Source organism: Rhamphochromis longiceps, linkage group LG23, assembly GCF_057381845.1.
Source record: "Rhamphochromis longiceps isolate RC_006_pf linkage group LG23, R_longiceps_female_GT1.1, whole genome shotgun sequence".
NCBI lineage: Eukaryota > Metazoa > Chordata > Actinopteri > Cichliformes > Cichlidae > Rhamphochromis > Rhamphochromis longiceps.
This window is the reverse complement of record NC_140578.1, coordinates 2456723-2484029: the sequence shown is the minus strand read 5'-3', so window position 1 is coordinate 2484029 and position 27307 is coordinate 2456723. Positions and strand designations below refer to the sequence as shown.

General features: G+C 41.1%; 3 protein-coding genes across 4 annotated transcripts in view; 1 reads left to right on the top strand and 2 right to left on the bottom strand.

Annotated features, from left to right (window-relative positions):
• The first annotated feature begins 830 nt into the window (after window positions 1–830).
• Window positions 831–14609, top strand: elovl1b (ELOVL fatty acid elongase 1b). 2 transcript variants are annotated; one of them, XM_085397877.1, is made up of 8 exons: window positions 831–971; window positions 12304–12404; window positions 12492–12682; window positions 12879–12959; window positions 13065–13121; window positions 13215–13320; window positions 13535–13671; window positions 13763–14609. In XM_085397877.1, the coding sequence occupies exons 2-8, from the start codon at window positions 12335–12337 to the stop codon at window positions 14093–14095; spliced, it is 975 nt and encodes a 324-aa protein (XP_085254003.1). In that variant the 5' UTR covers window positions 831–971; window positions 12304–12334; the 3' UTR covers window positions 14096–14609. The 2 variants fall into 2 exon arrangements, with proteins under 2 accessions (XP_085254003.1, XP_085254004.1); XM_085397878.1 differs by lacking the exon at window positions 831–971 and adding an exon at window positions 9235–9547.
• Window positions 14610–15372: 763 nt separating this feature from the next.
• Window positions 15373–24287, bottom strand: zfyve9b (zinc finger, FYVE domain containing 9b). The gene is made up of 16 exons (XM_085397879.1): window positions 24172–24287; window positions 22111–22820; window positions 21876–21975; window positions 21592–21794; window positions 21360–21471; window positions 19916–20038; window positions 19522–19677; window positions 19185–19409; window positions 19024–19106; window positions 18779–18883; window positions 18549–18699; window positions 17821–17901; window positions 17419–17581; window positions 17065–17170; window positions 16799–16978; window positions 15373–16025 (listed from the first exon to the last, which is right to left on the bottom strand). The coding sequence occupies exons 1-16, from the start codon at window positions 24233–24235 to the stop codon at window positions 15864–15866; spliced, it is 2724 nt and encodes a 907-aa protein (XP_085254005.1). The 5' UTR covers window positions 24236–24287; the 3' UTR covers window positions 15373–15863.
• A 272-nt stretch (window positions 24288–24559) lies between these two features.
• The window catches only part of btf3l4 (basic transcription factor 3-like 4), a 9348-nt gene continuing 6600 nt past the window's right edge, over window positions 24560–27307 (bottom strand). Inside the window, exons 5-6 of the mRNA XM_085397964.1 lie at window positions 25237–25296; window positions 24560–24996 (exon numbers count right to left, since the gene is read on the bottom strand). Of these exons, the coding sequence (XP_085254090.1) occupies window positions 24950–24996; window positions 25237–25296 (107 nt within the window). The 3' untranslated portion in view covers window positions 24560–24949. The remainder of the gene's footprint in view (window positions 24997–25236; window positions 25297–27307) is intronic.

The following is a 27307-nucleotide window of genomic DNA, read 5'->3' as shown; positions in this document are numbered from 1 at the left end:
ACAAATCAGCTCTGGATCGCCTTCAGTCTGTACAGAATGCAGCGGCAAGACTTTTAACTGGTACAAACAAGAGGTCACACATTACTCCAGTTCTGGCTTCTCTTCATTGGTTGCCTGTAAATTTTAGGGTTCATTTTAAAATTTTAGTTGTAACTTTTAGAGCTCTGCACGGTGAAGCTCCCCAGTATATCTCTGACCTGTTGAAACCTCATGCTTCATCCCGAGCACTTAGGTCTTCAAGTCAGAGGCTACTGGTGGTCCCACGTACCGGGTTTAAAACACGTGGGGATCAAGCTTTTCAGGCACTGGCACCTAGGCTGTGGAACTCTCTGCCGTTGTCTTTACGCTGTCTAGACTCTACTGACTCCTTTAAAAAGCAGCTGAAGACATTTTTATACAATTTTAATTAATTTAATTAATTTTAACTTGTATGTCTGATCTTATTGTAAAGCACTTTGTGATTTTTATCTGTGAAATGTGCTATATAAATAAATTTTACTTACTTACTATTTTACTTACTAATTGTATTTTAGTTTTTCTCTAAAGATATGGCAACTTACCTATACTCTGCATACTTTTATTCACATATGAGAGGAACCAAACTCAAAGTCATTTCTGTGTGTCAGTCGTTTTTTTTTTTACAATTGTAACCAGTAGTAGTTACAAAGAGCAGAAAATGAGCTCGAAACTCTACAGAATTTACATTACAAACTGTTACAATGAAACATCTGTGAGTGACCGCGGAATGGAGACGAAATGACATTTGATACACTGAGATGATTACGTCCATATTAAGCGACTAGCTCACGCCAGTGTAGAGATGACTCCACCTTTTTCCGCCTCCATCAAAGGGTTGGGTCAGGAGGAAGATTTAAGCCGAGAGGAAGAGGAAGCACCGCTAACTAAAGCCACGCTTTGCGTCTTTTCTCCAGCATTCATTCGACAGACTCCACAGGTTTACTTCAGTAAAAGTGAGTAGCTTTTGGACATTGTTGTCAGACTGTTTAACAGTGAGTTAAATGTTGACTCAGGGAGTTACTTTAAGGTGCTGCAGTTTTTTTTCCTCCCTCAGGGGAGGGGGCCAGATGTCAATTTAAACAATGTCAAATTCAAAGCTTTCTTTTGTTGTTTGTCTTTAAAGGCTCTTTTTTTTCTTACGCCTACAGTAAAGTAAAAAAAAAAAAAAAAAAAAAACTAGAATTTTTGTGTATATAATCTTCTTTTTTCAAATTTTTTTAAAGAAAAAAACAAAAACCCTCAAAGTTAGGCGTTACCCCCTAACCAGATATCCGGTGTTGACAGATATCCGGTGTTGACTGGACTAATTGTATCGCCTGTGCACCTATTGTTGTTCTGCACTTTGAAGGGTTTTGATGTCATTTGCCATTTTGTAGCTGTCATGCATCTAAAGGGAGGCAATAAAGACAGCATATTAATGTGCATACTGCAAGCTCCAAATGTGCTTCCGCGAGAAGTGAAATATAGTTTACCTGCTGGTCAAATGTCACAACGGTTTCTAACGGTTAACGCTAAGCCAGAGCGACGCAGAAGCGCACACTCAGCTTCCTCCAGCTCAGAAACATACTCGCCTTTAGCTAATCTGTCAGGTGAAACATGGTTACAAAGTCAAGTTGTTGCATATATGAAGGGGCAAAACAACAACAACTAAAAACAACTTTCACACCACTAGCAAAATTTAGATTCTCCACTAAATGCTGTGTGATCTCTTATAGTGGCGAGGCAGAGAACTACATCAAACATCACATCTGTTATGTAACATGTGATTGACAAAGAGTAGGCGTGTGCATGTATTTTTAATTAGTGTAACTTATTATTGTGTAATGTTAACATCCATAAGTGCATTTAATGTATGGAAAGTCTGACTATAGAAGAAAGAGATGCCATGCTAGAGATTTAATGGCATTGCTATGCATTTGATTGCCCACAGTCTCTGCAGCCTCTGCATTATTTGAATTGCCACAATTTTCCACTGTTTAGCTGGAGAGATTACACCGATGCAAGAAGTAGTTTGGTTAAACAATTTAAGCTTTGTACAGTTTTGATTAGTTCATGAATGTGTTTAAATGCCCCCCTCCCCCCAGTTATGTCCCTGTGAAAGTAGCCTTTGATGGTTTCCAAATTGTGTGCCAAGATAGATTATGGGCTACTAACTGAAAGTTACGACAAATGTTTACAATGTCAACAAACAATTGTGTGACTTAGACAAAAAACCTCAAGGTCAACCAGCCCACCCATATCTCTGATAGCAATGTAAACACTACAGCAGTGCTGTGGCTGTTAACAGTTCAGCATCATACTCTTATCACTTCACCTTCAAATGTCAACACCTTCTCCGATGGCCTTGGGTAGTTTCAAATAGGGCTGGGCGATATGACCCAAAATTCATATCTCGATATTTTTTAGCTGGATGGCGATATAAGATATATATCTCGATATATTTTTTTTAAAGCCATAAAGTAAGAACAAAAAGAGAGTTCTTAGTCAAAGCTGTGTCCCAGATGTCACACAGGCACTTTTATTAACATAGAACAGATGTACATAAAATTTACTCAAAAATAAATTATGAGCATTTATTAAATAATAATGCTCCATAAATAAAAGAAAACAATGTTGTTTTTGTGCATAACAAAAAGCTCACAATTGTGCAGTCAAAATGTAAACTAAAAGATGCTGAGCATAATAACAAAGACAGACAGATTTCACAGCTGCTCTGTTCCCAAGTTTTACTGCGTGACTGACAGCCTGGAGTTTGAAATCCGCTTCGCAACCACGTCTCTTAACAGGTGCCATTTATGGTCCTTATACACAGTAGGGTAATATTACGTTGAAGCACAGTACGTATCACTCCGCGAGGCTCAGCCGTAATGCTCCGACAATCCATCAAGCGGTGCAGCTCCGTAGCTTACCAAAGTCGTACTAAAACGTTTTTTGACAGATTGCTGAGCGCCGTGTTCCACATAAAATCGGTTCGCGGTCATCAAGCACAACCAGAATTCATACATAAGGCGCGCTGTCAACTTTTGAGAAAATGAAAGGATTTTAGTCCGTGCAGCACCTCTGGGCTGCATGGCGTTAGCGTGGTTAGCTCGTTAGCGTGGTTAGCTAGCTAACACGTTGACGCCGTCCAGCCCCACGCACGGGGCAATGCGCAGTAACTCGTTAACGGAGATTTGCCGTGTCCATCTTGTCGCTTCCTGCAGGTGAAGCGATGGGGGAGGAGGGGAGGCCGAGTAACGTTGCGTAAAGACGAAAGTGGACGAAAGAGAGGCAAACTTGCGGCTCCACATAGACTATATCGATATAAAGGATATTGTCACATCTTATATCTCGTATAAAAATATATCGATATTTTTTAAAAACTCGATATATCGTCCAGCTCTAGTTTCAAATATAATCTTCAACCAGTAGAAATGACACTGGGTCTTTTTAAACGGTGTGTTTCTGACTATGCTTCTATCCAGCAGTGCCGAGTGTGGTGGTGGTGGTGCAACCACACCTCGCATGTGTAGTGGGGGATGTGTCATTTTACTTCACCTCATGTTAAAACCTGTTTTTTGGGGGGGGTTTTTAAATGGGGAAGCAGGATTTTAAGGTTGCTTCCCCAACTGGGTTAGTTCACTGACATTTTTAAGATCTGCCCTGACATGATTTTTTTTTTTTTTTTAAACTCTGTGTGTGAACTTGGCAGATCTGACTGCTGTCAGTTAACTTAAGGCTTCTATTGGCTCTTTAAATGTTTTCCAGAAACTCTCTGAACTCCTGCTTATTTAGACAAATGCCTTCATAGTCTCTATTTATGGACCGACTTGTTCTAAAACAACTTCCTTGGAAAATTCTCCAATTGGGAGTAAGTTGCACGTTCAAGGAACCTGCAGTAAATTTGACCTCTGATGTCTATAAACAAGTATTTTAGAAGGCTCATTTCATGTTTCTCCATTCGGGTGGAGAAGCTACTGTACCTGATATTCAGCATTTCATTTAGCCAAATGTCTGAATGTCACTTAAGTGCTCACATGCTGATAGGGAACTTTGTCGAGGGGAAGAAGTGTGACGTTGTCAATTAACTGTTATCTCTTTTGTTTGGGGTGTGGCCATAATGCGCATGAACGGCAGCAGTAGACAGTATGGGTTTCAGTTTGAGGCCTTTTAAGTGAGCAGATCTAAACAGTTGATCTAGTTGGACTAGAAGTAATTAAAGCTCAACGTTTGATGTGCACTTCAGTCTGTATAAGCATCTAATATTTGAATTCCTATGTTGTAATTTAAATTCTTCAATTCCAAGAAGAGGAAGTAAAGTACTGATTTTATGTCCTCCAGTATGCTATGACTGGTTCTGTGTTTTGACCAGCATGTTTAGTTACGGTGGCTAAATGGAAATCAATTTTCCATTCGCTTGTATCGTTTTATGGAAATGTGTGCCAAAGGTCAAATGATACAAATACTGTAAATTAAAAACTGACAGACTGATTAGTAATACTTGAACCCTTTGTTTTGTTGGGGGAGGGTTGCCCTTAAGAGTTTAAGTGTATGTGTGTGTGTGTGTGGATGTGTGCAAGCCTAGGTTCCTACGTTCTGCAGGTATCCAGACAGACACAAAGTCTCATTCACTCATGTTAAAGTCTTGCCCAGTCTCAACATATAAGATAAAATTTTATTAATCCCCCGGAGCACAGCACCGACAGACTTGCAGAACGTGAGCAGAATTTTATTTTTATATATATATATATATATACACACACACACACACACACAGAGACTTATATAAATAAAATATACAAAAGGGATAAATAGGAATAAGAATACAAGGGAATTGCACATTTCAAGTATTGAAGTCTATTGCACCGTTGACTATTAACAAAAAGTATTGCACAGTGAAGTGAAGAGGCACTACAACCTAGTTGTTCCCCCCTCCTTTGTCCTCCTGTTTCCCCTCCAGAGAGGAGTTAAACAGTTTGATGGCGTGTGGGACAAAGGAGTTTTTAAGTCTGTTGGTTCTTGTATGTTTCAATATCAAGTCTGAGTTTTTAGGTGCTGTAAACTGACTTGCATATTCACTTCTGTTTTTAATGAGGGATTATTGCAGACATTACAGTGTGCTCACGTTTGGCTTTGTCTCTTAAATTGTTTAGATGGCTTATTACTAATCTGAAGAGTCAAGTTCCTGTGTTATAATAGCTGAATGAGGAAACACGCCCAACTTTTCATATTACTAATGACTCTAATGTCTGGTTTAAAGTCTCAGTCCTAAGAAAATAAAACTCATATGCATCCTCCAGCTTCGCTTGTTTATGTTATTAAAGTTTTTTTTTTCCAAATAATTCCTTTATGCATGACCACAGATTAAATGATTGCACCATGCAAATTTACTTCATGCTTCCTGTACGTGCTAAAGTGCAGTGGGGTTGTTTTGGTTACCCCCCCCCCCCCCCCCCATTTCTCTCTCACGCACTCACTCACCATGAAGTCAGGTGGGTTCGCAGAGGTGCAGTGGACTAACAGCTATGGAAAGTTTCAGAAATCTGAGACCTGTACTCTGACAGAAGGAAGGAGGGAGGTGCTTTAAGAGAATAGGAGCAGTGTTGAACGTCCAGACGGCAGGTAGGGGAGATGCAGCCCCCCCAATACCATACACACCCAAATACAATTGAGGGGGGGCGTGAACATGCCAGTCCTGAGACGAGTTCAGCAACATTCCTGTACTGGGGAGTAGTGGTTTCTACAACTTCAGCATTTGGTTGTTGTTTTGCATTTTATAAAACATGTCACTTGGTGAGACTAAAGCATGTTTTCAGTCTTATCATATGTAAAATCTGCTATGGCTGCTTGATAATATGCTAATCTGCATTCAAATCTGAGGATTTTGACTAGTCACTGTTCCAATATCACACAAGTTCATGACAAAGGTTCTTTAGACAAAGGATATTTAATCCAGAATAAAACCAGATTATGCAACTTGTATTATGTCAGCAGTCTGTGTATTTTTGCCAGCAATCAAAGCCTGCAGAGTAAATGCTGAGGTTTTTGTTCCTTGCTCTATAGATTGAATCTTCAGAGTCTGTTGGTGGGGGAGTATATTCATAATATTTTTTTTTCATTAGGCTTATATAAGAGTAAAATTCTTAGACCACATCTTAGGAAAATAAAAACAAAATGATTAACTTAAGCATGCATGGAAAAAACCTAAATATTTACATAATTGCTGAGCATTCTTTCAATAGCATTACTGTAATGTAATATACACTACGACAAGTTTTTAAATTTGACACGTGCACTCAGGTGTTCATCCAGATACTTTCACATTCGCACACTTTCTCAGCCTCGCTGCCCCTAAACGGTCGTCTCGTTTTTTGCAAGTATGTGAGAGCACATACCTGTCCAAGAGGTACATGTGCTCTCAGTGTGTCAGGATGACGAAGCTGCAAAGCAAGTTGGGGTTTGGTTGAATGAAACCAGCTTATACAGCCATGATTACAGTTATCAACTTCAGATAAAATTGTATAAAATGCAGTCAGCCTGAAGATTGTGGTCCCAGGTGACAGTTCTGTCCCTGAGGACATGAACATACTACTAATACCTTTTTTTGTTTTCTCTGGCGTCTGTCATCCAGCTGGCTTGACTGGAATGTGTGTCGGCGTTTTGCCACGTGAGGTTCACGTTAATTTAGCTGACTTATGTAGCCAGTCAGTGTGCTGTCAGGTTTTTGATGTTGCTGCCTTTAGGACTTTCTACCTGGGGCGAGACTGCAGACTCTCAGGAATGCAGTTTGTGTTAAACAATTGTTTAAAAATTTCCAGTAGCATGCCTTCAGAGGTGACGTTCATACACTCTATAGAGTAATGGACGTTTTTGCTTTATGTAATTTGACCAGTTATTTTTACCCTGGCGGGAGAGCCTGATTTGTCACACCACTTTGTGACATTCTAGTGGAAATTCTGGGAGACTTGTGCTTCCTGCTTAAAGCATTTGCAGCACACAGTTTGCTCACTGTGCTCTTTACATCTCAATCTACTGAGATTCTACAGTTTAATTCTGAGCTATTGGTAAATATAAAGTTTGCATCAGTGTCAACAGTTGAAGGTGTACACCTTTCAAGTGAATTGATTTTACCGTGTAAAATGGGCTTTTGGTGTGTGTCTGACACTGAGGTTAACACAACGTGTGATGTGTGCAATATTACCAGCTTATGTGTCTGAAAGCATGTACATGCTTGTACTTGGAAGGTTTTCACGCAGTTTGACATCTGACGTCTGTCAAGCAACTTTTGATTTAAAAAAATAAAAATACAGGTTTTATCAAGATGTTGCTTTAACTTTCCCTTAGATCAAACCAAAATACACTGAATATTTATCTGTCAGTCATATGCAGATAATGGTCTGAGTGGAAGTGAGATAAACATCAAAACTGTTCTCAGCGTCACGTTTATCAGTACGGGAGTAAAGTGGCTGATCTTGGAAACCACCGTTTGTGGCACTTCCGCTTCTGTCATATTCTGTATTTTGTTCAATGGGAACAAAAAGGGTTACTGGTTTCACTGAGGAGCATGACTGTCATATTTGAAAGGGCTTTGTCAGCACCTCAAACTGCAGCTGATCTCGTTTTTGTTGTCAGGTGTGTTTTGGTATTTGGAGGAAGGGCTGAAATGCACTGGAGTGCTACCTTCACTCCCCCATGTTGCCCCCAGGGCCAGAACAACAGGCGAAGCTGGCTGGGTCGGATACTGTCTCACTAAACGGGGCCTTTTCCACTATAAGCTCATTTGTGTCATGCTTGTTCAACTATTATCTGTCAAAGCCACTATTTTTATCAGTGCTACAGGCATTTTATGGGCTCTTGTTTCTGTGTCCTTATCGGCCTCTTTAAACAAAGGTAGGTAGGTGTGTGTGTGTGTGTGTGTGTGTGTGTGTGTGTGTGTGTGTGTGTGTGTGTGTGTGTGTGTGTGTTCTTTATACAAAGCTGTCTAGTAGACTGATAATAAATGTGTGGAATTTTAAAAACTTTTTTTTCTTTCTTTTTTTTTTTTTTTTTTAAATAATGATTGCTTGTAGTTTTGACTAAAACTCAAACCCACTTTTTGTTACTTACAACTAATGTTTATTAGATCCCAGTGTTTCTGTCCTATTGAACTTTAGCGTGTACAAAATCTGTTTTGCCAAGGCTGAAATGATCCATAACCGGGTTTTTCCTGGAAGCTCTAGATGTGCCTTTAAGGGACAAATGAGTGTGTCTTATCTTATAGATGTTAGATGTGTTTTCCTTTCATTTTTTTGACCATGTAATAAGATTAAATTACATTTATAATACTTAAACTTTCTTTTTTTCTTTTTTTTTAAATGAATCAATCGCAGTCTTGGTGTTTGGGAAAGGCCAAAAACTCCTTGGATGCCAAAGGTGTAATGTGCAAAAGCATGTGGTGTAACTCGTACTACACATTTTTTGTTTCTCCTTAAGCATGGCTGGGTGTGGCAGTGGGATCAGGATAAGAAGTTTCCTACTGAAAGCAAAACCTCCTTTCACAACACTAAAGAATTTTAAGCATTGCCATATGAGTCACTTCTTCCCATTGCAGCAATTAATTTCATCTTCCTTTTGCTTTGCTATCCAACCCTGAGCAAACATCTTTATAGCTCTCTTATCTTGCCTTGTAGTTTAAATTTATCCAACACCTTTTTTCACTTTTTCCATGAGGCCACCAGGAGAGGCTTCTTGGATTTTTCCTTTTAAACTGGACTTGCATGTGTACCTAATGAAGCTGTATTTCCAGTTGGACAATACAGGACAAACACAAACTATAGGAGGAGGCTAGTCTGCCTTATTGAGGCATTTTACTCATGCCGTGGATTGTCCAGCAGTGCAGGAGAAGAAATGGAGGCTAGTTTTGCTTTATGGGTGTTGGCCAGGCCGAGGACCAGTAAAGGCGTAACAATGGCTCCCTTCATGATAACAGAGTCTCTACTGATTTCTCGCCCGCTCCCTGTGAATAATATTATCAGCCCACCCCTGAGAGGAGCCGTACAGGGTGACTCCAGCGTAGGGTTTCTGGTGTTTCAAGTGAGTGAAGGGTGTGACAAGGAGAGCAAAGTAAGGAGGGGGTAGGCGAGTGGGTGGGTGGGTTTTGACGGCAGCTTGGTGAAACCTGGGGGCGGTCACAGAATACATACATCAAGGTAGTGTGGGATTTAAACGGAGGTAATCTCTCACCTCAGTAGTTCTCTCTCTCTCTCTCTCTCTCTGGGTTACACAGAGCAGCCACTCTCTTCCCTCGCTCGCTCTCGTTCAGGCTCAGCCTCTTTCCCTCCCTCTCCTTGTGTGAACTAGTTATTCATCCACTGTATGAGTCAGGGAGGGTGGAGTTTTGGAAGACCGCTGTACCAGTCACACTTTGTCAGTTTACTTTCTCAATCCCATCTCTTTCTGTCACTTCTCTGCTGCTGCCGTCTGCCCTTGTACTTTACACTTAGGCTTTATCGTGCTGTGCAAGAGGAGTCCACTTCAGCTTTTTAAGTGGAAATTTTTTGTCTCAGCAAGGGTAAGTTGCTCAATGTTATGTTAAAGGTGAACTAACTTGTGTGTGGAGTCTGTCAACACTTCGAGCAGTTCAAGGTTGTTTTAAGCTTCTGTACTCAAAGGTTTTGGTTCCTTTCGGTCAGGCTGCTTTTTGTCACTGTTGTTATAAGATAATTGACTGTATGCTTAACAAATGGGTTCCTGGTTTGCTCCCCCTCCCCCATCTCCTGAATTTTTTTTTTTTTTTTTTTTTCCCATCATCTCTGCTGCTCCAGTTTGTTCATCATTAACTCTTAACTCGTGAGCTCCCTTTTTCCATCCCTATGATTCATTGACATGGCTCTCTTAAGAAAATGTTTCCCCTCCTTTTTCACTGTATCTCTGCTGCGAACCAGCCACACCATTTAAGTCAAGGTCATTTAGTAATGGATAGGTGGTTGTAGTGGGACTGGTCTTTTAGGACTTCACTCAAAGTGTAAATTGGAATTCTAAAAAGCTTTTAATGATTTCTATTCAAAGTAGAAAGGGCCTTCAATGGCCACATGCCAGCTTGCATTACATCATTGGAATCTAACTTTTTTTTTTTTCTGGACCCCTCTCAACTATAAGAGGAAGTTGGTGTTGACCTGTGGAATTACTGATAAGAGATGAAAAGTGGCGACTGGTCGGGCTTCAGTGTACTGCTAGTCCAAATCCTGTGGTGATGCTGATGTTTAACTGGTGGACAGTTGGGTGGCGTCATGTGTCGGTTAATTGATAACTGGGTGCAATAAATGATACTTTATTATCCAGGTGAGGCAAACTGACTGCTGTTAGACAAACATTATTGGTGGTAATAATTCTAGTTTCTCTCATGGAGAAATGGGCGGGGGGGCATCCTGTCCTGAGAACACAAAAATATTCATTCTTGGTTGTTTTGTCATGAATCACAAGACTATCCTTCTGACTTGCACAGTCAGATTTATTCTAAGTACCCTTTCTAGGCAGTCACATGTTGCCTGTTCATATTTGAAAATGGGATATTTTTTGGATTACTTTCATCTTGTTGTGGTGGGATTTCCTTAAACCTGCACTTTTTAACAGTGGTGATGCTGTATTATTATTTTTATGAAAAGCATCACTTGCTAAACCATAATGTGATCAATTTAACTTATCAGCATTTTCCCTCAGAACAAGACTCTGTACAACAGACATGATGATACTCTTGTTGAAATGTAAGGTGCCTGACCAAAGGCCTCATCCGTCAATTCAAAAAAAACAAACCTTTGTGTAAGAGGCGTCTGAAATACACTGATTGTCATACTCGAATTTTCATGTCACAAATAAACAGCTCTTTGGTTTCAAAATGTCGTTGGAAGGAAGCGATGTGGCTATCACAAGAAGTGGTCTGGAATGCTGCAGTAAATTTGGAAGCTTAACAACTATAAAAACAGTGGTGTTGACACAGTGCTTAGGTTAACAATTTCTTGAATGTACAAAGCGACGAGGAAGGAGGATGAGTTTGACACAAGACACTAATCCTGTGATGCTTCAATTATTTTTAACTTTAATATTGCTTGAAATATTAAAGTTTATCACAAACTGTTTGAAATGCATTTGACTTTTGGATTGTGCAACAGTCACTTTCTCTTCTGTTTTCACTTCGACTTGGTTTCTGACTGAAATCCCATTGGGGGGAAAAACAGAAGAGAAAATGACTTTTGCACTTTTGCACAAATTCCCCAATCTGATTTCTAACTTTAAAAAAATGGATTTCCTGCCTATCAAATCGATCTAGCTCATTGTTCACAAAATGCATAACCTGAATCCACATGTACTTTTCTTTGCCCCTCTAGGCACCCGTGTGAGCTCGGGTCACCTGACCTTCATTCCTCAGGCTTAAATTATTAGCTTTTAATTGTATTGACTTTAGGAGCGCTGTACTTTTTGGCAGTGAAAGAGCATTGTAGACTCGTATCAAACAATGCATCCTCTGGGCCCAGTGTGGCTTGTGCTGACCGCACCCTGCGTATAAATATGTTTTGTGGTTTACATTTGAAATCTGCTTTAAACATCAGAAAATGTCCAGTTTTGAAAGCAGAGCAGTTTTCTTGTGTGCCGACTGCTTTTAGTGGTCTCTATAAAACTGCCATGTCACAAGAAGGAGCAGTCGTCAGTTTAATGGGTTCAGTGACCAGAAACTTAAACTGCTGGGTTTATTGGTGGAGGCAGTATTGTGCCTTAACTCGTGGCCTGGCTCTTGTACACAAACAGCCACCCTCAGTGTGGGATGAGGGATGCCCTCAGTTCCTTGTAGCACCTCCTCTCAGATATCAGGCCATGTCTGATGAGTGGTTCGAACCAGGGCAAAGCATCTTGGGAATTTCTGTTGGGAGTGTTTGTTTGGTGAGGGATGAGCTCTCTGCTCCAGTAACTGCGTTTCAGACCTGCTGAATCAGGAAATGTAAGAATGCGCCTCCCTGAGGACACCGGCAAGACAGAGGGAGGGGGGGTTGTATTTTTTTCTTTAGAAAATAATTTTGCATGTTTTAATTTCTCTAGAAATGTAACTGTTTAAAAATTATCTGTTCAGGGTTCTGTTTGAACAGGAAAAATGATCCCGGCATGACAGGTTTGACCTTGAACCTTTGTGTTTTTGACACCGTTTAAAACAAATGCTGTTCTGCTTTGAGTCAAATTTCAGCCCTTGGGATATTCTCATGGAGCTCTGGAAGGATTGTTGCAGTGTTTTCCTTTCAGCTAAAACTAACAATGAGCTTTTTGTGTATTTGTTTGCAGATAATTGGGTCATAACAATACAAGAGCCAATATGCTTCAGGAGATTCAGGAGATGGGCTCACATGCCAAGGATATCTATGATTTCCTTCTGTCAGGACTTGGTAGGTTTAGTTTTTTTGTTTTTAAACACTGAGAAAATACAGACTTGTGTTTGTTTGTCTAAATACATTTCCCCTTTCCCGCTCTAGATCCACGGATCACCGATTATCCTCTGATGCAGAGTCCCATAACCATGACGACAATACTGCTGGGCTATCTGTTCTTTGTACTGTACCTTGGACCTCGCTTAATGGCCAATCGCAAACCTTTCCAGCTCAAGGAGCCTATGATAGTTTACAACTTCTTGCTTGTGGCCTTGTCAATATTCATCGTATATGAAGTAAGAATCTGTTATCTAGCATTTAAAATATTAAAAGAATAAAGTTAATGCACATTGTTAGCATTTCATCATTTATTCAAGACTGCTTTCCTCAATGGATATTGTTGGATATATTCATTTGGTTGAACCTGCATCTGTAAGGATCAATGCCCTCAGCAAAGATAAAGTCCTGATAAACTTGTGTTTTTATTTGCAGTTTTTGATGTCTGGGTGGGCCACAACGTATACTTGGAGATGTGATGCAGTTGATACCTCTAACAGTCCTCAAGCACTACGAGTAAGTCGCCCTAACTCTATAACAATTACTATTATTAAAGACGATGAATATAAAAACTGACTTTCCTTCCACTGAGTCACAAACTAAAAAGTCTCTCATTGTTAGATGGTCCAAGTGGCGTGGCTGTTCTGGTTCTCCAAGATTATTGAGCTGATGGACACAGTAAGTTCGCATATTCTGATGCCATGGTTTATAAAATGTGCCTTAATGTTCAGTTTTAGTAAACGGTGTTCTGACCAGAATCCCCTCTGTTAGATCTTCTTTGTGTTGAGGAAAAAGCACGGCCAGATTACCTTCCTACACATCTTCCACCATTCCTTCATGCCCTGGACCTGGTGGTGGGGAGTTGCGTATGCTCCAGGTAAGTACATAACCTTAAGTTGTCAATGGTTAATGGAGGAGGGAGGGGGAGCATTGCGGAAGTGTTATGTAGTTAGCTCATCCTGCATACCAATCTTGAAGATAAGATGGTCTTTTTAAAGCCTTTCAAGAAGCTTTGTGCAGATGACCTGACTATCGATATGAAAATGATTAACCAAGGGAATTCGGTCTGATGTTTGTGGTTATCACTTCAGGTGGAATGGGATCTTTCCATGCCATGGTAAACTCTTCCGTCCACGTTGTTATGTATTTCTACTATGGCCTTTCTGCTGCTGGACCTCGCTTCCAGAAATTTTTGTGGTGGAAGAAATACATGACTGCAATTCAGTTGGTACGTATAGCCTATACTGACTCAGTGGTGTTACCAGTAGAGCACATTTTTATTGTGTATTTGGCTAATTTCTCATTTTTCTTCTCAATAGATCCAGTTTGTGCTGGTATCTCTCCATGCTACCCAGTATTACTTCATGAGCAGCTGTGATTACCAGTTCCCTGTGATCCTCCACCTCATCTGGATTTATGGTACCTTCTTCTTTGTTCTGTTCTCCAACTTCTGGTTCCAGGCTTACATTAAGGGCAAGCGACTGCCGAAACAGTGTCAGAACAGCACAGCTGTGCACACAAATGGCAAATACTGTGAGAATGGCAACAGTGTGAAAAACGGTACTGCCAATGGTGTATCACACGGGGTTACCAATGGCTCGGTCCACCACGAGAATGGCAGCTCTTACATGGGTAAGATGAAGAAGGCCTAGGAAGTCTGGAAGGAAAAGCCCAAGATGTATGGCCCTGTAAACCTGATAAAACTACTACAGATTCCAAATAATTTGTTCCTTTCTTTTTCTGTTTTTAGTTTTCTATGTAAAATGTGGGAGGATGATGTGGTCAGTGACTTCAACGGGTGGGGTCCCAAATTTGGTTGTTTGGTTTGTTAGTTTCTTTGCATTGGGGAACCATCTATGGAACACAATGTATGAAGAGAAGATGTTTTGACCCATGTTGTCTTCACTGATGTTGCAAACAACCTCCTAGTTCAGTATCACTCTGGTGGCCTTTCACCACACTTGTCTTCACTTCTTATCTGACCCCCATGTCCTCCTGACACACTGTGGACAGATGACTGTACAGTTTCTATCAAACTTGAAGATGCTTTTTGTAAATAGTTTTACAAAAAAAAAAAGAAACTAATTGTATTGCTATACTTTAGACTTTCTAAAATTTGTTACTTTGTATTTAATTAATATGCAAATAAATTCCATTTTAAATGATCAGCGTTGACTTTTTTTTCCCCCCCCAAACTCTGACAACAGTTTATTGGATATGTAACTTGATTTCACTTAGCAGATCTTTGGGCTCCAACATTTTGCTGTCGCAGCAAAAGCATTTGCATTGTCTGCATGTGCTTCTTGTCTCTGCCATCCCAAATATGTGCAGCAAGTAGGAGGTCAACAAGGGCTCTATTCTTCATGGCACAAGGCAGAAATGGCATCCCGCAGACCGGAACCACCAGAACAATTCCCGCTCAAATCAGTTCATCAGGGTCAGGAATGGGGTGATTGCAAAAAGGTTTACTTTGCCTGTGTGAGGCAGATAATTTATCTGCCTATCCAGAATATAAAATGATGTTAAAATCATTAAATTACACTGCAGATTTTTTTTTTTTTTCCCTTATTCTGCATAGGCAGCCATAAATGAACTTAAAATTGTTATAAATTGGATAACAATTCAGAACTTTTAGTTGTTGGTGTGTGGGGTTTTTTTTTTTTTTTTAAATGGTGGGAGACCTAAATCGTTTATAGCTACAATATAATGCCTTTTGATGGTTATATTAAAAACTGTAAATTTCCAAAAGCAACCTAAGGAGATCACAAGTACATGTTTCTAGGTCTTACAGGAGCAAAAGTCAAGTCTCTAGGAATGAGTTGGGGGGCGGTAAACGGTAAAAAGCATAACCTTCCTTTTGATGAAAAATGGCAATATTTCAGTAAAACCGCTCAGGGTCCTTGGGCAATAGACAAGAACTCAGTCACTGTTGCAAGTTTAATTCCAAGCTAACATTACATTTCATGAGCAGTCAGTTAAAATTCATCAAATATTAAAACATTCTCCAGGCATTCATTCAGTGCGCATGAAGCTGCTATTTGGATTTGATACATAACTTCAAGTCATTCTCTTAGCTTTAAGGTTGTGAGCTATCACTTTAAAGGTATTGACTGTAAAATATGTATTAAACATTGTGACATTGATGATTTCAAGCCATGAAATTGCTACTACAGTGCAAGAGCTGCACCCTTATCTAATGGTCCATCGTAGGTTTCATGCGTAGCCTGATTGATTGTGGCTGGGCCGAGTGAGATCAGAAAACCACAAAGAGTCAGATCTCTTGGATGAGATGGATGCGGACCTTGGATATGATCCGCTTTGCCTTTGGAATGCTTTTATTGCCCTGAAACTGGTGAGAAGTGCTGGAGATGAAGCAGTGGTCAGGGTTAAGAAGATGAATTAGTGGAAAGTCTGAGTTCTCTAAGTGATGTTCTCAAGGATGTAAAAAATGAGCTCCATCACTATGGGCTCGCCGTCCCTCTTGCGCCCCCTGCTGTGGATGACAGGAATCAGCACGCTATTCAGCGCATTGAGGTACTGAGCTGGGAGGGGCTGCCCATTGCTCCCTGCCACAAATCCAGCCTGAAATAACAAATAAGCCACTTATTAGTTTTTTAAAAAGCCACAGTGGTGTTCTAAACTTTGTTCAAAGCTTTCTTTACTAATGAGATAAAATTCTAGGCTAGGTTTTCTATTTTTTTTTTCCACAAGAGAACGACGTGTTGCTGTAGTCAAAGTTCATACTGGGAAGTAACACAAGCTGTTTTATTTCACAACAAAGCTCGTGTTACTTGCAGAAGTGGGTGTAGCACATTATCTCAGATAATCTGTCTATAGACCACAGTCTGCACGTCCAGCCTACGATATGGAAGCTTTGGTAAATCCGTCTTAATCACCACATACTGTATGCGATCTGGTTCTCAGTCATTGCTGTTCATCTTCTTATGAATGGAAGGTTTTGCTACTATAAATCACCGGCCTGCTCCAATACACATTCAATTAGCTAAAAACATTTTTGCATTAGTGTCTTTTTTTTCTTATTTTTCCGTCACTTAAAAATGTGTTTTTTAATTTGTCTCGACCAGTGAACAAATTTTAAATAGTTAAAAATGAACTCTGCTCTCCATCTAAATTACTAGTGCAGTGCTACGTTTTTACCATAAAGAACCCTGACTATTTTTTGTATTTTATTTTTGATTATTATTGTTGATGTGACCTTACATGGCTCAGGGCTGATGCTTACAAGGCCAGTTTAACCAGACAAATTGGCAGAAATAGATCACACGTTAGTTAGTTAGTTAGTTAGTTATACATCTCTCTCTCTCTGGCTACAAGAAGCTAAATTCTTTAAAGACCTCTTGGGAGTCAAAAGTGACACGCAGTCCCAGTTTGGCCATCCCGTCCTCTTTCAGCAGTTTAAGGTGTGGACACAGTGCCAAGCAAAATGCCCGGGCGATTCTCTCCGTGAGCCGGTTGTGTTCAGCAGAGTCAGTCACTGCTCCTTTGGGATTATCACCTGTCTGCAGAAAAAACACCTGCACAAAATATTCACGCAAATGTAAAGACGGGTGGCTGTACACATGGACATGCTAACTTTTTTTTAGCAGATCATTATATATACTTCTGTCCAGCGGATGATCTTTCCATTTTCTTTGTATTCGGACTTCTGGAACATCTTGGTACTGCTGATAGACTCCATTGATTTCCCATCGATGGGGCTGATGATGCTGGAGAACACAAACATTGATATGCGGTTACATGTACACACAGTTTAAAACAGACTGAAAAGGATGTGTCCTGCTTACACTGGACTCTTACACGCTTTTTTGCAGCTCTTTGTTGGGGTGTTCCAAATTCTAATCAACTAATGGCCCACCGTTAGTTTTTCACAGCTACCTTTTGAATGGGTGCTATATTGTTCTACTGGACTGAACACAAAAGCCTTCCTGCACTTCAAACAGTTGGACACACTCACCCCTTATTCACAGTGCATTTCTCCTCCACCCACTGTACACAAACAAGCTCCTGGCTCTCTGATTGGTCCAGCCGTCCACAGGTGACAGTGTGGTCTTTCATCTCCCGTAGTGATCGACGGAGCTCCGCCATGGTTTCCACGGTGATCTGCACCATTAGCCCATCTGCGAAGAGGGGACAGCGATACAGGAGAAACACACACAAACACACACCAATGGGGAGACACACGCCTAGACAAACAGTCTGTTAAAATGTACACAGACACACACATACAAAGATCAACAAATTCTGAATAAGCCAGTTTAAGCAGGGGCGCTCTACTTAAAATGTAAATGATGGCTATCCTCAGAGGTGAGGAGAAAGTAATGGTTAACCTGGCTTCTCTGGTCAGAGGGTATCCTACCTTCTACAACGCTGGATTTGGCCAGGTATCCTGCTGACGCTTTCAGCGCACTACTGAATATAATAAAGCATGATCCAGTAACTAGGAAGGAAGGAAGGAAGGAAGGAAGGAATGTCATTTTGATCAGTCTTTACAGTGACAAGGCAAAAACTACAAGTGCATGCACTGCCACCTAGAGTCACATAACTGGAACTGGCCGCGATTAACATCTCGAACCACTGTTGTTCTTTCATTTTCGAATTTTCTCCTACTTTTGCTCCGCTGCACTTAAGTTCACACTCAAACTGTTTTGTTTTATATGCAGTTCCATGAGCTACATATGTTTAGATGCACTGTAATAATATTCAGTGGGTTTGCACAATGTTTTTGTTGTGCAGAATCCATTCAGTTTGTGCAGCAAATTTACTTGAATGCCTTCTAAATTTGAAATGTGTAAAATCTATTCTTTGCTTCCAGTGTTCTCTGGAGTATATTCAGCTAAAGATTTACTGTAAGCGATAAGATTTCATTGATCATTTATCGATCATGCTTAGCTGTTTCAAGCTTATGCATATCTTTTAGCTGATTTATTAGATCCTCGTCGTTTAACAAAACTAGAGAAGTATTAGTACTACTATACTTTTAGCTGCTGTTTTAGCCTCATTTGTTCAGCTTAAATAAAGTAATTTCATATTAGCTGAGCAAAACTTTCCATGTGTCCCTTCCTGCCCCAACAACTGTGTTGTTACCTTTACGTGGTTGATTGTGGATGCTGATGGCTTGGGTCTGATACTGGCCATCGTCTGCTTGGACACAGATGAGGTGGGAGTCTGCAGTGTCATTGAAGCATGCCCCTATTGCCAGCACATGCTCATTGGACTTATTCACAGCCTTCATTAGCTAACATGGGAGATAACACGGGTAAATGATAGAGAAAGAAACTATATGTAAGAGTTAACTCTGTGAGGCTTAGTGTTACCTCATTATACCCAGTGTTCGGTATTTTTATGCAAGTCCTATGAGCTTCTAAGTCCACAGTGAGCCCCGATACCACTGGTAGGCTGTAACGGTAATTCCTAAAGTCCTGGAACAAAGCAGAATGGTAAAAAGATCTGGTGTCTGTTACACCATGTTTAATAAAAGTTGTGACACCAAACTTCCACTGCTGACAGGAAGGGCGGTTTTGCAACAACACAAAAAAATGTTACAAAATGCCATACTCACCACTAACAGTCGCATTATTGTGTGACCTATATCCCCAAACAAGGGCTTCCTAAAGCGTACACTGTACAGAGGGCATGGGTAAACTGGAACAAGAGACAGAAAGTGGGTAACTGGGGAAGAAACATTATAACTCAGAGAGCTTACATAGTTGCCTGGCTTACATCTGTACTCAGCCCCCAGTCGCAGCATGAGGCGCAAGGGAAAGGCTTTGGCCCAGGCCACCTCTGCTCTGTGGACCAGCAGGCCAAAGAGGTAGGGCTGGTTTGGCAGAGGTAGACCTTGAAGGGACTGGAGAGTGGAGCGAACGTACAGGAAGCCTGCATGATCCTGACTGCCAAAGAAGCTGCTGCCAAACAGGGAGAGTGACAGGTGTTTCACAACCTTCCCTACAGAAACATAAAGATGTCGAAACGTGTGTTATTATAAGAGGGAAGAAATACTACAGTCGTGAAGTAGAGACTGATAATATTCTGTGTATGGGCTTGTAATGTCTCTGACCTGTGAAAGTGTCTCTGTACAGCTGAATGAAGTGCCTAAAAATGTCTTTGGGGAAGCTTTTTTCTTCAGGTAGGCACTGCAGCAGCACCACCAGCTCCACCTGCCCTACAGCGTGCATTCCCTTTGTTGTCACACACCAGCACTTCCTGTTAACGTCTAATCAGGGAAATCAAGCATAAGCTGGCAGTCACATATGGACATTTTAAACAACAAATACAAGATGTAAGAGGTAGAAATATATACTCAGAAGTTATATTTAAATTTTAAAAAAATGATCAAAATATTTTCTGCATAGTGATGTAATTCTTGACACTGCTCAATTTTAAATGTGTACATTAAGTTCTGTATGCAGTTCATAATGCACAGTAAAAGGCAAGAGGGGAAAGATACTCACAGTTGACCAACTTCACCATAGCGAGCAGGTTAGCATTGAGAACAAACACCAGAGGCTTGGGTCTGCCGCTCTCCAACTCCTGAATAAGGAGCATCTCGGAGGGCTGCTCCTCCACAGTGTAGTCTGGGGGGTAGATTAGAACATCTTTTAAAGTGTTTTCTAATCTACTCTTACTCACCACAAAAAACAGCCCAGTATTAGATTAAAGATTAATATTAGAGTGTGGCTCTAAATAAGATGGCAAGTAGCAGGTAGCTGTTATTAATAACAGATCAGTTTTATTAATGCCTTGGGACTGCCCCATTTAACCAGGCATCACAGTGTCCACGTAATAAATTAAAGTAGCAGCATTCGAGTGTAGTAAGTCAGAACACCCAACACATTAATAAATAAATAAATAAATAAATAAATAAATAAATAAGGACCACACATGTGGAAGGATTGCCTGGTTCTCTTAAACAATGCAATCACAAAGAGCAGCAAAGAGGCATCGGAGCATGTGCACAAGCTAGAGCAGCTGAGTGAGCATGAAAAAAATATTTGGAATTATTTACAGCAAAGTAGTCAAATGTGGCTCAAGTTGTTGGTAACATAAAGACATATACAGATTCATCATGCATATTTGGTATTGTGAAATTATGAACTGGCTCTTTAGATTAATGGGTGGAAATCATGCATATATGTAATACTTGCTGTAGTTGTCCCTTCTGGTTAGTGCTTAAACCAAAACAAAGGTGCTAGTTTCTGGTCAGTGGTTCCCTTGGATGGGATAAGAGTTATAAAAGGGGAGGGGCAGTGAAGCTAAATTACAATTACAACATTTGCCCTGAAAGCAAGCCATGGACAGGTCTGTGAAAGGTACTGTTGGTTAATGCTTAAATAAGATTGAAAAAAAAAAAGCTGCACTAACCATCCAAACATCAAAGCCTAGAAAAAATGTCGAGGCAAATCTTGGCTTCACCATAGTGGGCTATAGAGAGAGAACACTGTGTTTTTCTTGTCATAAAATAGTAGCTTCTGACAGCAAGTAGCGGAACAAGATGGACACTTTACAGAGTCACTTGTTCCTCATTTCTTTTTTTGCACGCCGAAGTTGTTTTTCTGTATTAACTATGGGGAATGTTATAGGCAAAGGAGGGTGAGCAGAAAAAAATGAGGAACCACTAATTTATTCAGTGTGAATCTGTAATTGCTGCTTTCACTAAACTATTAACTGCTCAAAATCAGAGACCATTTTTTCCCCTTGCCATGGGCTGCCCAATTTACATAGAACTCCTATTTCTTTGTGACCCGCCATCAATATTTGCACCATGCACTATGCAAGACATGAAAGCATTAACAAAAGGGGAGGAATATAATGAAAAACAAGAAGTATCTGGATCTGAGGAGGAAACACAATAAGTTTACTTTACACTTTTAAACTCTAAATTCGAGCTAGCCCTACCTCCTTTGACTCCTGTGGAGGTGAGTATGGGTGGCAAGCCATCCAAGGGAATGAGGTTAGCAGAGCTGCTCACTAAAGCTGTGGTTCCCCAGCCGTAGGGACCACAGGCCTCCTGGAGTTGAAGGGAGGCAGAGTGAGAATACATATATCATTCATTTTCCTCTAAATCACAGAACAACAACAACATTTTCCCTGTAGTCGAGTTTTAGTGGCACGTTTTGGGTGAACCTACACCAATCATTGTTCCATGTGGCCTCAAAGTTCTCCTGATCTGGGGTGAACCCACAGGACTTTTAACAGGCCCACCCAGCACTCGACTCATCAGCGGTGAGAACGCGGGCTCCCTGACGGGTGTGGTCGGGGCAGACTCTGAATGCTTATTGGTGAGGATTTCGTCTGCAAACCACACCCTTCTTTTTCCTTTTGGAGACATCCCTGAAGAGAGGATACAAGAATGATTTCTGCATGATTTCAAAAATACAACTACAGCAATACCTAAAAAAAAATTACGCTCACTTTTAATGAGTGCTGAATGACAGGAAATGCACACTCGTCCCTCCTTCCCATCCAGGTGTGTAAGTTTGAACTTCAAACTGGAGCAAAGTGCACAAAAAACCTGACGACACACACATGCACACACACCACACATGAACAGAGACACACACGTACACTCCACTCCACTTACAAGTTGCTAATTTTATTTCACTTCAGATTTAATTACACAGAAATGAACTTTTAAATCATTTTTTACCTTCCCACAGGCACGGCAGTGGTGCCTCCTCTTGGTGAATGTAAACTTGATACCACACTTCATGCAGACCTGCGCTTCGGCATCGGGGACCCACACGGGGGCCACCTCACCAAGGACAGTGACTCGATCCTTGGACAGAATGCCAACGGGGCTCGTCTCAGACATGTCATCGAGATCCACAGGAGAAGTAGCGCACTCACCCATCGCTTCCTCCCCGCGGCCTGCCCCAGCCTTATTGGTGTTTGTCTGATCTCCTCGAGATGGTCCCTCCAAGCTGCAGGTCTCATCCTGCTGCTCCAGCCCACTTTCCTCCCGCTCCTTCTCCTCAATCACAGAGTCTTCCTTTGATGGGAGAACCGGCGACTTCTGGTTCTTCTCTTCCTCCTCCTCTGCCCACGCGGCCTCTGCTGGGCCCAACACTAGAGGGCTTGGGGACTCCTTTTCACCCCATGTGGAGATGGAAGTCACAGTGCAGCTGCCATTCTCCACTTGGGAAGCAGATTCAGTGGGATGTTCAATAGGTTTCTGCTCACAAGGTCCAGATTTGCTTCTGAGCGTCGCATCCGATGTGGCTTTAGATGGAGATTGCGGTCTGATTTCTCTACAGTCCAGTGCAGGTTTTGACACATCTCCATCTTTGAGCACCAGCAGACAGGGTCTGTTCAGCCAGTGGTGCTTGGTGTCCTGAAGAGACGTACTGTCCCCTTCATCTGTTTCAATGATAATGATATCACCAGCAAGAAGGGAAAGTCAACATCTCCATCTCTCTATCTGTCAAACATACACACACTAGCACATACAATGATGCACGTCCTGCCTGCTCATTAAGGCGAAAAAGCTGTTCACTGTTAAATAGACATCTTCTAGATTTCAGCCCTCACTAATGGCAGCATTAGTGTGGTTGCCCTTGAGAGGTGTATCTGATGATCAAAATAGCCAGTGGTAGTTGTACAAGAGATTAATGATACCATAGAGCAGCTGGTTCCCTAGAGAACAAAAAGTTGAGCAGTAACTTTGTGTTTAAACGTGTCAAAACCGTTGCTGCTTCCTTATATTGAGCCATATTGTTACACAAACACAAATACACACACAGAGGCGGATGTTAAATATGTGTAATGAACAAATAAAAGATGTTTCAAGTGACAGTACTGTGTTTATTGCATGTTTCAGAATAAAAATATGCAAGTAAGCCGCTTGATTCTGCAATCACTCCATTCAAGGTTTCTACATTAAGAACACCTCCCGTAATTACAGCCAATTACTGATTCAATGCCCTTCCCAGCACATTAGCAGCCGGCAGCGCAAAGGGAGTTAATGTATGCACAACTGATGTTTCATTGAGCTACCAGCGTTTCCTGAATAGGCCGGTTTAAGGGGATAAGGCTCTTATAGGTTTAAATGCAGATCGTCATGTATTTGATTATTCGATTGAAAGTCTTGTCAAAACATTGGGCGCTACTGACTAACTGTACACGTTAAACTGCACTGCAGCTCATTTACAACAGAAAGCCATCCTTAAAAAACATGAAGAAAAAATAAAAAGCTGGCGGCGTCATTTCTACCGAAGGCAACAAAGTGAAGACTTCCCGAAACAGCGGCGTGCCTGCCTGCACCGATCCGGCTCACTGAGCGCTCACTTCCCGGGACAGTGACGCATTCCACACACGTGCAAATGTTTAATGTGCTCGCGGGCACAGAGGCCGGAGGCAATGCGACATTCACCCCGCACCCCGGTACACCGGATCAGCCGGGACACTTTATTGAGGTGACGCTGAGTGAGGCTACAGTGGAGTATGTATGTAAGCAGCCCGTGTTCACGCGAAAGTGCGCAACACGCACACATACGCGCACGCGCTTTTCAGATGACGCGGTCTATGCGCGCAGCCAAGTGTTATATCAGCGTTTTTTTCAGTGGCACACACACACACACACACACACACACACACACACACACACACACACACACACACACACACACACACACAAGCGCGCGCGCACAAGCAATGAATGGGAGTAAACGCATTCCCACCCCGGTATTTCCAGAGCAATCAAACGTCTTACCCTCAGTTATTGCTCCCAAAAGGCTTTCATTCTCATCATCCCGCGCTGTGAAGAACTTCAGCATTTTATCCTGTTACATCTGAGCGCGGAGGAAAATGGATTCAAGCAGCAGTGCCTTGCTCACAAGCGAAAGATGGGATGAATTCGCCTCTCTCTTACCCCCCCTTCTGTGTGATCTCCCTCCTCCCCCGTGCCTCTCTGCAGCTCTTTGAAGAAACTCAAGAGGTGTGCAGAAATGTCCCTCCCCAGTTTGCTGTCCACACAGCCCGCAGGACGGTGTACAAGCCAAGACAGCAGAGCTAAGGTGCCAAACATAAAAATCCAGCCTTATGCACGACCTGTCATTCTGTAGGAAACTGACGAGGCTTCTTTTCACATGAATCTGCACACAATTCTTTGATTTATTGATAAAAACATTCAGAACATTCAGTCAATGATCACAGCATCATTTTAAAAAAATGTTAAACGTCTTTTTTGTTTCATAAACAAAACACACAAAAAAAATCTCTTAAGACTGGCTTTAAAGACCACAGTAATCTGATAATGACTGACAGTGTGGAAGAGATTCACCGTTTACCAGATGAGCGTTGGGTTCTTATTCTTTTCTCTCTCTCTCTCTCTTTTTTAAATACACAACCTAGTAGTGCTAGTGTGTGACTCAGACATCTGTAGGTCATTGGAACTGTGGGATATATTTGGAGATACTGTCTGATATGCCCGGATCACTACACTCAAAAAGACAGACGGAGGCTCCACTTCAGTCCAGTGAATTTTTCTGTCAGTTTGCCTCGTTCTTTGATGCTTCATCAAAGTTCTCCACGAGATCTACAGAACAGCAAAAGCACAGCATTAAATAGTTAAACTAGAGGAACAATCTAAAGTCACATACATGAGTTCAACTGTAGTAACTTTTCAGGGCTGCAGAAAAATATTCAAAAGAGCAAATTGACTTAAATTGAGTAAAAAGAGCAATCTTCTATACTACGATGAAAATTTAACAGAGTGTAGCTGTCTCTAAGTTTTCATTCTGATCATTCTTCTTTTTATTCATGTGACACTGCATACCTGGCACATCATCATCCTCTTCCTCAATGTCCTCTGGCTTTGGAGCCTTGCTTTCAAGAGCTAAGACGAAATGCACAAAAAACACATTTTAGCTGGAAAGTGATAGAAAGTTGCCTCAAATAATGACTTTTAACCTATGATGAAGCATATCTGTATACGAGTGTTCTCTTCCAGTATGACAGTACTCCATTCACAAACCATGAGCGATGGATCATCGGCAGTGGCCTTTGGCATCACCATGTTAGCATTCTCCACAATAAGGGAATAGTTTCAGAACAATGAGGCCCAGAGACTTGAAGAATCAATGAAAGGAGCACTGAAGCTGCACTGGTGGCATGTGGAGACACCGCTTGTCTCTGTATTTGGCAAACAGAGGTGAGAGGTTTTTTTGAGCTGAGTTTTCTATCATATATGCTGGTATTGATCTCTATGATATGCCAGTATTGGCTCATATCACTTGAAATTGAGACTTATTAGACCAGGCAACATTTCTTCCAGTCGTTTATTGCCTTAGCTTGTTTGAATCGCAGTCTCAGCTTCCTGCTGTTAGCTGACAGGTTGCTGGTTCAGAGATGATTTTTTTTTGCAAAACTGTTGCCTTTCTATTGGCTTGAAGCAGTCTGGCTAGTCTCCTCTGATCTCTGGCATTAACAGGGCATTTTCATCCCGAGAACTACCACTCACTGGATATATTCTCTTTTTCAGACCACTCTCTGTAAACCCTTAGAGATTACCTTCTTGTGCGGGAAAATCCCAGTAGATCGGCAGCCTCTGAAATACTCAGACGAACGTTTTCATGGCATGGCACCAAAAACCATGCCATGTTCAAAATCACTTTTACCTTTCTTCTCCACTCTGATGCTTGGTTCTGTGCCTAAATGCACTGACTTGCTCTCAAGTGATTGGCTGCTTAGATATGTTTGTTAAAGACCTAATAAAGTGGCCAGTATATGTTTATACCATCTTGGCTCATCTGGAAAAACTCATCTTTATAAGATTTGCTTCACCTTGAAAAGTAAATATTAAGTATAAAGTGGATTTTGCATATTTAACTGTGTTGTAACTCTTCTTTGGCTAGAACTTGACCGGGGTTCAAATGGAGCAAACTGATCTGACGGGTCATACAGCAGCATAGAAAGTCAGAAACCTGCATATACACTGAATGTTAAGACAAAAAAAAGACATTACATGGAGAAACCTTTGGAATGCAAGCATGCTGATCCACACAGGTATGCACACATGGGTATTCACAGACGCGGACTAAAGCTTTCTTGGCTGCTGCCTCAAAGCACACTGTGCGCTGTCTATCTTGCGTGCTGCACAATATCGTTTATTATTTAGTAAATATTGATATCTATGACTAGCTAGTTTATTGTGATGGTGCTTTGTTTTCTCTATTATTATGTTACTCTTTGTTGTTTGCTGTCTCCTCTGTTTGTTTTTTTTGTTTGTTTTTTTTTTTCTCCATACAGGTGACCCAGGAGTTCTTTTTTTTTTTTTCTCTCTCTTCCCCCCCCTTCTCACCGTCTCTTCTCCCCTTTGGTTTTCTTTCTTTCTCTCCCCCTCTTTCTCTCATTCATTCCCCCTGTCCTATTTATTAAAAAAAAAAAAAAAAAAAGACAAAGGATGAACTGAAGCTCTGCCATCACGTAATGTCGCATACTGCTGTTTCTGATGTCATTTAAAAAAAAAAAAAAGACAAAAAAAAAAAAAAAAAAGACAAAAAAAAGACGAAGAAGCCACCACAAGGTCGCACGGCTCTCAATCGACCTCTGTGATGTTAATGTGGCTTTAACTGTTCCAAGAAGCACTTGACCACCTGAACCGTTCCTAGAATCAGGACCAGGAACCAGGAAGAACTGGATAAACTGCACATTTCCAGGTGGACAAAGATTGTAGAGCCTTACCCAAGAAAACCAGAAGCTGTAAATGCTTTGGAAAGAGGATACGAATATTTTGCACATGAGCTGCTGCAAGAATTTCTTTCCCATGAATCAAAGTATAATCAACCTGTGGTGTCAACTACAAATTATCCTCCCAAAAAGGAAGCGAGTGAAAATGAATCCCAACT

Coding starts and splice junctions, on each gene's coding strand:
- zfyve9b (XM_085397879.1), bottom strand. CDS start 24,235: ATGCTGAAGTTCTTCACAGCGCGGGATGATGAGAATGAAAGCCTTTTG. Junction 17,171..17,418: donor AAATGCACTGTGAATAAGGG/GTGAGTGTGTCC, acceptor TGTGTTCTCCAG/CATCATCAGCCCCATCGATG. Junction 16,979..17,064: donor AGATCATCCGCTGGACAGAA/GTATATATAATG, acceptor TATTTTGTGCAG/GTGTTTTTTCTGCAGACAGG.
- elovl1b (XM_085397877.1), top strand. CDS start 12,335: ATGCTTCAGGAGATTCAGGAGATGGGCTCACATGCCAAGGATATCTAT. Junction 13,122..13,214: donor TTATTGAGCTGATGGACACA/GTAAGTTCGCAT, acceptor CCCCTCTGTTAG/ATCTTCTTTGTGTTGAGGAA. Junction 13,321..13,534: donor GGGAGTTGCGTATGCTCCAG/GTAAGTACATAA, acceptor TTATCACTTCAG/GTGGAATGGGATCTTTCCAT.